The sequence below is a fragment of the Myotis davidii genome, unplaced genomic scaffold (assembly GCF_000327345.1).
Source record: "Myotis davidii unplaced genomic scaffold, ASM32734v1 scaffold226, whole genome shotgun sequence".
Lineage (NCBI taxonomy): Eukaryota > Metazoa > Chordata > Mammalia > Chiroptera > Vespertilionidae > Myotis > Myotis davidii.
In genome coordinates this window covers 464,867-474,054 of record NW_006297224.1, presented here as the reverse complement: position 1 = coordinate 474,054, position 9,188 = coordinate 464,867, and the positions used below count along the sequence as shown (strand labels likewise).

At 39.5% G+C, this 9,188-nt stretch overlaps 1 protein-coding gene across 1 annotated transcript in view; it reads left to right on the top strand.

Moving 5' to 3' along the window:
- The window catches only part of USP6NL (USP6 N-terminal like), a 169,346-nt gene extending 163,260 nt beyond the window's left edge, over window positions 1-6,086 (top strand). The window contains exon 15 of the mRNA XM_006772988.2: window positions 2,706-6,086. Coding sequence (XP_006773051.1) covers window positions 2,706-4,114 — 1,409 coding nt within the window. The 3' untranslated portion in view covers window positions 4,115-6,086. The remainder of the gene's footprint in view (window positions 1-2,705) is intronic.
- The last annotated feature ends 3,102 nt before the right edge of the window (window positions 6,087-9,188 follow it).

Genomic DNA, 9,188 nt, shown 5'->3' with positions numbered 1-9,188 from the left:
GAAAAGCCTGCAGTAGTTTATAGTAAACTCAGAAAAAGAAAAAAAATCCAGAGTTCTTACTGTGGTCTTCAAAGCCCTGTGTGATGTGACTCTTCATTGTCCCCAGCCATTCTCCACCTGGCACAGGCATCTTTGTTCCTGCCGGGACTCTGCCCTGCCACACCCAAATCACTGTGATTGCCTTGTCCTGGTGCTGTTCTCACAGCCCTGCACAACTAGCATAGCAGCTCCATAGGACGGGCTTCACCCTGTTTTGTTTGTGCATCACCAGCAACAAGAGTGCCTGGTCCATAGTAGTTGCTCTATAGCTATTGGTTGAATGGGTGAATGAATGAAACAAACTATTCCCAATCCTAATACTTTGTGTGCTTTCACATGTATAAAATAAAGAGCTTGCACAAATATTGACAAAGTAAAATTAAATTTGGTTAAAACCATTCCAAAGTTTCTCTGGAATTTAATGAACATGGCAGAGTGGAAGAAAACTGACCCGGAGTGAAAATGCTGGGTCCTGGTTCTCATACTCTTCCTGCCCCTGAAGATCACTTGGCTTCTCTGAGTCTGCTCTCCTGCCTATAAAATGCAGGCAGGGTTGGAAATCTCTGAGAAGCTGCCCCGCTGAGGGAAGTGGGAAAAAGGATGAGGGGAGGCACCTGACCCCCTCCACTTCAGCTAGAGCAGCGTTGTTTAGGTTTCCTTTATATACTGGGGTTTCATATGAAATTTGGTTTGGAAAAAAGTCTGTTTCTTAAAAAAAAACAAACAAACAAAAAAAACACCACCAAATTAGAAGAGCACAAAGGTTATTTTTAGCTTATTTGATTCTGGCAGCTTACCTATTTAAAGGATATTGTTTCTTCACATTCTCTGCACCCTTCCCTCCCAAAGGAAAGCTCATTGACTATTTTTTCAAATGTCTTAAAGAAAATTAAGATATGTGGGTAAATAACAAAATTGTCCTCATCAACAATGAACTACATGAAAACAAAGACCAAGTCTGCCTACTCACTACTAATGTGTTCATTGCTTAGCACAGTCCCAAAGCAGAGCTTACTCAGTAAATATTTGTTGGATGGACAACAAATGGATAGTTGAAGTGAGCAGCAGCTTATTTTTAAGGGAGAATATATTTTGTAATAATTAGTGAAAACACATCTTAAATCATGGGATTTTTACAAGTTGTTTTCAAGATGATATTTATTGAATGTTGATATTGTAATAGGTCATGTTTACACAGTGTCTGCTAAATGGCAAATTTATTGCACCTTCCTTTAATTCCTCATTCATTTCTAATGTTAGTTATTTAAAACATAAAACTCTCAATCCAAGATGGTGGCAGAGTAGTAGATGGAAGCTACACTCATCTCCTTCCAGGACCAGACTGGAAGTACAACTGAGATATAGAACAATCATCCTGAATAACCAACTGAAGACTAGCTGAAGAGAGATCTTATAACCAAGGATTTACAGAAGAGGTCACAGCGGGACTGGGATAAGCACAGAATTAATCAACTCCTAAGATAGCAGCAGGAAAGAATAGACAAAGAGCTTGCTAGATTCCAACAAAGGCTACCAAGAAACCTTACAAAGTTGCAGATGACTTTGAGAAGTTCCTACATAAACTTCAACCTGAAACTCAAGTTGATGGAGAATTTCTGGCATCACTGTCATCAACAACACAGAAGACTGCAGCTTTGAGGAAGGAGGGCACTGAGAGAAACCAGAAATAGGCTGGGTTAAGAATATTGTCTCCAAAATAAAGTCCTATATAATAAAAGGGTAATATGCAAATTGACTGAATGACAGAACGACCAGTCATTGTGATGTGCTCTGACCACCAGGGGGCAGACACTCAATGTAGGAGCTGCCCCCTAGTGGGCAGTGCACTCCCCAGGGGGAGTGCTGCTCAGTCAGAAGCCCTGAGCTGGGCTCAGGGCTGGTGAGCACAGTGGAGGTGGTGGGAGCTAAGGATGTCTGACTGCCAGCTTACTCCTGGACTGCAAGAGGGTATAGGCCAGGCTGAGGGACCCCCCTTCCCCCTCCCCAGTGCACGAATTTCATGCATCAGGCCTCTAGTAAAATATAAAACTGAAAGTGCCCAATGTGATTTCCTTGTTTTTTCTTTCTTTCTTTTTTTTTCTAAAGTAGGATCCTCTTAGAATATTGGCTTTAAAATAGAGAGTACTGTTTCTTTTTTGCAGTAATATGGTGAAAGGTGCTTAATAATAAACTATGTGGGGACAACTTTAGATCACAGTTGGCTTTTAAATTTGGCAGATCTGCTTGAAGTTGATAAGAAAAGTTTTACTGAGATTTCAAAGCCATGTTAAGTTGAATTAAGTTAAAGTGAAGGTGATGGTAAGACATTGAACAGCAGGATTGTTTTAGGAAAAGAAATGAGACTATCAGCCTTGCATTTTGGGGGGGAAAAAGCATGTAACAGTATGTCTTAACAAAATATAAGAATCATGTGTTACACATAAGGTTATAAAATATTCTCACCACCTGCACATTGCCTAATAAGATTTTGAATTTTGGTGTGTTTTACAGTCAGTCTCTCTAAAAAGTGCTTCTCTTGTAACTATAATTCTGTGTGCATGTGTATGAGTACACATATGAAAAGTATACAGTTATTCATAGCATGGTTCTTATATTTGGTACCGTTTACTCATTTGTTGTTACTCATAAATATATCTTTCCTTTAGGTAAGGAGGATGAGTTTCCAAAGAAGCCTTTGGGACAGCTTCCACCTGAACCTCCGTCTGCTGGCATTAGTCACCTGAGCAATGGACAAAGTGTTGGCAGATCAAGTCCCCATAAGATCAGAAGAGAGAGTGGCTCATCGCCTCACAGAAAGCCCGAGCATTCCCCTCACCCTCAAGGCAGAATTGGTACACCAGAAAGAGCGAGGCAGCCAAGACGGGCATCAGTGGAGGAGGACAGTAAAAAGCTTAAAGATGAAGCAGACTTTCAAAGAAAACCTTCATCAGGTCCACAAGACAATACTAGGCAATATGACCATGCATCTGCTAACCAAAATAGCAATGCTCTTTCAAATATCAGGAAGGAATTTGTGCCCAAATGGAATAAACCATCAGATGTTTCAGCTATTGAAAGAACTGCCAGATATGCCACTGAAGGCAAGAGTCGATTTGCACACCCCACGCTTACCGTCACCATCCCGAATTCTGCAGATCCTCGGGTGACAAATGCAAGGCAGAAGATGAAGGTCTGGGATGCCGATGAAGGGAAACGGGGCTCGAATGCATCACAGTATGATAATGTACCTGAAAATGAAAATGGCCCGTCTGTTGTAGAGGCACTAGAAAGGGCTTACTCTCAGAGTCCGAGGAATATTGTTTACACGCACAGTCCAAGGAAGCATCCTGAGCCAAGTTCTAGTCCATCAAAAGTATCAAACAAGTTTACTTTTAAAATGCAGCCTCCAAGTTATGCAAAATATCCAGCTCACCTAGATGGGGAAGATCGAGGGCCCGTGCACCCCCCATCTTACAGCAATCCCCCTATTTACCACGGAAATTCTCCAAAGCACATCCCCACCACTAACAGCAGCTTTGTGTCACCACAGTTTAGCCATGGAGCTCAAATGAATCCTCCCAGGAGACCTCATGGTTCCGCTCTTTCCATCAATGTTTCTCCAGAGAAATCTCACAGCCGTCCAGCTCCTGTTGTCTTACCATCTAGTCGCATAGAAGTTCTTCCCATTGATATTGGTGCTGGGGGATATTCGGGCAATTCAGGGTCACCAAAGAATGGAAAATTCCTCATTCCTCCAGTGGATTATTTGCCAGATAACAGAAAATGGTCAGAAGTCAGTTACACATACAGACCTGAGATGCCTGAACAGGCATGGACTCGGGATGCTAACCGTAGCCACTTAAGCAATTTAACAAAATATTCTGCCTTTCAACATGTATCCTTTCAGGACCATGGTCTCCCCCCAGTTTCTGTGGATGGTCCAGTGCGGTATAGAACTTCCCCAGCTTTAGAAGATGCCAGCTCCTCTGGGTATCAGTATTCAGGGTCCTCGGCTCCAGTCTATCACTACAGAAAGCGAGATGGACTTTCTATTCAAGAGTCGGTATTGCTGTGAGAATTCATCTATACTTGCTGGAGACGAGAGTGGAAATCTCGCAGAATCTACATTGCTATGTTTGTAATTGCCAAAGCAGTATTTTGTACCGTTGTAAACATCTTGCACAATTCTCATGTTAGTAATAAGAATAGATGGGAGTGTTTTCATCCCCATGTAGATGCTGCTGAAGATGAGCATTGTAATTGCATCATCACTGAATCTATTAATTTACCGTGGAAACATAGCAATAGCATTTAGGGATGCACACAAAATAAATTAATTACTCAGTTCCATTTATAACTTCTCAACACCTAACACTTTACTCTATTAGCCCATTTTACTTTGAGTAATGTTACAAAGCACTGAAAAACTGTCTATGAATAGTAGACATTTTTAAGGCTCTATGTAGAGTATGTGTCTTTAAATAGATATAGACATCTACACATACACACTTCAACACAGAACTAATGAAACATTAAAAAACCTGCTTTAATATAGATCCATGAAATAATTTATCCTCCTTTTTTTCTTTAACTGGTCTTTTAGTCAAGTCCCCCCACCCCCTCATATTTTTTAACCCAGATCCTAAATTGACATAAGGGTTTGCCCTTAGGTGATTAATTCAGATCTCACAGAATACTCATTTTCTGCTGCCGTTTTCTTTCAATCTGAAAATTAAAGACATTAGAGGGAAAGTCTAACCACTTAATGGTGCTTAAAAATTGTGGCAGTGAAAGTAAGTTGAAGGCCACAGGTGTAAGTATCCATGTGCCCAGATGTGCAGGCTCAGTGTATCCGTGGGCACCGAGATCTGTTCCTGCCTCTGCGCCCTTGCTCTGGCCTGCTCACAAAGCTCAGAGCAGAATGCTCCTGCCAGATGTGAAGGGAATGCGGTGGCCCAGGCTGCAGCTGTCCCGTGGGTGCCCGTGGGAGAGGCAGCAAGTTCCCATGGGGCAGCAGAGCGCACTCCCGGAAATTCCTTTGAAAGCAGGATTAGCAATATGGTTGCTTCTTCTGACTTTCATTTTCTGCAGGGCCTCACTACAAAGGGCTGGGTGGTCCTTTACATGATCTTTTTCCTGGCACTCTTTTCTTTCAAGAATATAGTTAATGGATATTGCCGCCGCTTAGGCCATTAAATTATCAGCATGTAAAATTGTAAAAATGATCTGAATTATGGCCTTTTATTTTTTAATAGTGTGACTTCCATAATTTCAAAAATACTTTTCTTTTTCAGGGACAAAAATTCAGGTCCATGTTAAAAAAATTAGCAATGTCTTTTACAATATTCTATTTACACTACAGTTACCAAAACACTGACAAAGTTTGGACAATGCCAAGAAAATATGACTTTGTGTTTAATTGGAGAGCTTGTTTTCAACATTATTTGTTCACATTTGAACAATAGAGTGGAAAACCTAACGTTGAGGGTTCTTCTCATTGTAAGTTGTGGCTTTAAGCTTTCAAGGTACAGAAGTATGTCTTTTAAAATGAAAGTAACATTTGTTTAGCTAGTGAATGTGACAATTTTTATGTATATAATGAGTCTAATGTAATCTTAATCATCTTGGTAATGATGTTATTAAATGACAAAACAAATGCAGTGTATTAGCAGGTGAGCACTACACGGAAGCTCAGACAAAATCCTGACGTCACTGGGCTCTTGATTCAGATCATGTGAAGCTTGGACATAAATGTATGTAAAAATGTAGCTGAGGACATTAATTCTAATTTTTAAATCATGATTCTGTGACTTGTAATAAATCAAGCTGTACAATTTAGTTCATGATAGCAGCATCTGAGCTGCTCCAAAATCTATATATCAACAGTGGTAAATACTGTAGATTTATATATATATGTATGTATGCAAAATATGTATACACACACACTATTTTCTTATGTCATCTATGACATTTTTTATCTGTATACTTTTTTTGATGTGATTGTTTTTAACATGCTAAAAGTAATACATATATTTTGTTTTGTGTCTTTTATGTGCTTTTTTTTCATATGGCAGAAGTGCTGCATCCCTGAGCCTTCTAAAGCTAACTGTCTTCTAATTGAGTAGATACTGCCAGTGTTTGCTGACATGGCTTTATATACTCAAGTTCTATGTTACATGCATTATTAATTTCCAGTAGTCCTGTGTTTAGAATTACAGCACCTTTATTTTATGTAATCTGCCATTATTAATAGCAATAAGGCATTATTTCTAGTCTTCCCCATTATAATGTATAGCTGTGGTAGGTTTTCAAGTAGGAAAATTCTATTTGAAGTTGTTTTGCCACCATACAATTTCACGCTTTCAGATTAATCTTTCACTAAAGATAAATAATGAAATAACGATAAAATATGAAATAATATTGGTAAAATGGGTTAAAATATATTTATGAAAAACATTTGGTAAGAATTTTTATGGTGTGAAGACTGATTTTACTCTGTAACTGCATGTACTTGGTGTAAATGTTTTGTTAAAGTCTTCATAGCAGTTTTGCCTAAAACACTAAGCACTTTGGTATAGTTTTTATATATTTTCTTAATGTTTATTTTGAAAGGTTAAAGAAACTAGAACCATAGTCTCAAAGGATTGTTAAACTTTTACTCTTTCCGGTGCTTATGTTTTTTAATAGGATTTTTTTTTTTTTTTAATGACAGCTTTTTAAAGCTGAGAGATATATGTAGAATCAGATATCAACTGTAGGGAGGAAAAAAATATTTTCTGCCTACCTTTAGGTTCTCTGGCCAGGCCCTGACAAAAGACAGGTGAACAAGGAAAAAACAAGTTTATTGACATCTGCATCCTGCACTGTAGTGAGAGGATCCAGTGATGAGTATCTAAGAAGGGCAGGTGTGGGTCAAGGTACCTCACTTAGTGGGGAAGGGAGAGGGAGAAAGGCCCTTGTGGAAAAGTAAATGACTTTTGGAAAATAAATAGGCCTTTTGGAAATAAACAAGAGATATGATAGTTTGTGACAAGTCTGGGTGTGGTGCCAGAAGAGATGAGAGTTGCCCAGGGAGGGGATTATGACTATTGAATTCTTTGGGGAGGTTCTGCTTTAGACAGATAAGGGATTTCGGGAACTCAAATGCCTTCAGCTGAAAACTTTTCTTATGCCAAAGTGGCATATTTGGGGGTAGCATGTTCTGATACCCTCAGCATCAAAGAGTGTTTCTTGGGGAAAAAAAAATTTAGTCAATAGGACATTTCTGGAGAAGAAAAATGGATGTTTACAGAATAATTGTTTTAACTTTTTTCATTTTAAGAAGATTTTATATCATACTTAAGATTGAGTTTAATGCCTACAGTTATCTCAAGATCTCTCTCCCCCTCTCAGGACCTATTATGATTCAGGCACAAAAACAGTACCTCCTCAATACTTTGCTGAGATCTCTTTTATTTTCATGATTAGAGCAAAACATGCCATGTCCAGAAATAGGGACATATTCACAGCACACCCAACCTTAGTCTTACCGAAATATTAGTGCTTTCGATTATCTTTTATACTCACACTTTATTTTAGTATGCCCTTAATTGTAGGTTAAGACTGTGGTTTTGAGATCTGATTTTGTTGTTTTGTTTTAACTGTCCTTTAATGGATTGTACCTGTCCATTTCTAATATGGATATTAATGCTTATGGACAAGGTGATTTTAATAATCAAACTTTACTTTTATAATCAAGGGGTTGTGATTAGGAAGAAGGATTCTATTTAAAATGTATTTATGATTTGTACCTTCAGAAAGAGTTTCAGTTAACCATAAATCTAAGGATAAGTGTCACCATTTTATAGATGAGAACACTGAGAAAGGAGCAAATTTTAGATTTCATAGGAATGGATCTTGACCCCTGCTGCTCTTTAGAATTTTCGGGGGAACTTTTAAAAAATTTTCTCCTTGGTTCCTACCCTAGGCCTCTTAAATCAGAATGGCTGGGGTGGATCCCAGGTATCAGGTGCTTATATTTTCCTCCCTTCTGGGAGGAAAAATTCCACTGGAAAGATGAACATTACCAGGAATCTCTGTAAGTTTTGATGAACTGACAGTGGTGGAAAGTATAAATGTCTTCTGATGGAAAGAAGCATGACCCTGTAATGTCTCTCACTAGGGCTGGCAACAGTTGTACAAAATAGCTAGTGCCCTGTTAAGATTTCCATTTCCCTAGACAACCTCTCGTTTTTGTCAAGTGACATGCTAAACAAAGGCCTACGTTGTCTGGAAGCCTGCATGCATTTCTCTATGTGAGGGGCTGAGAAAATGCTTTAGTCGCTTGACCAGTCAGCACTTCATTGAGCACAGTGGACTAGCTGTCCTAGGGACTCATATTTCAATAACAGAGACGTGTTTTATAATCTGTGTCTCCAGTCAGTGTTGGAGACCCGCACAGGTGACTCTTACAGGTACAGACAGCCACCGGCCACCGATCAAAAGGATTGGGGAGGCTTGTGGGGGAGGTGCCTCCCCTGAACCTGGGAGGATTCTTGAGAGGGCAGAAAATAGGGAGGGAAAGGGGGCATTTCTTCCCAGGGTGGCATGAGCAACTGCATGGTCTGTGGGGGAAAGTTTGTCACTTTGATGTGTGGGTGTGGGGTTTTGAGAGACCGATTTTGGAGGGCCTTGTATGCCATTTAACTTGGTCCTGGAGGTGGCTTTTTTCCTGGGTATGTTTACATTACCTGTGTGGCCCCTAGAAGCGCTGGAGGCTAGCTGTGAGGGAGCAAGCCTAGAGGAAGTAAGGAAGTGTTCTTCTAAAGGTGGTACAGAGCTGAAGGCCAGGGAAGAAGTTTCAAAGAAAAGGTGATTAACTTGGGAACTAATTACTAAGTAAAATGGGCAAAACTTAATAACTGCTTGAATGTCATCATAATAATCATAAGAAAAGTAGCTAATGTTACTGAATACTTACTATGTGTCTGGTCCTTGCTTAAGCATTTTACCCATATTAACTCATTTAATTCTTCCAACAACTCTATGGCGTATGTACTATTGTAATTCCCAGTGAGCAAATGAGAGAACTAAGACACAAATGGGTTGAAGTGACTTAGTGACACAGTGGTAGGTAACAGCCAGAACTTGAATCCAAGTGATCTGAATCC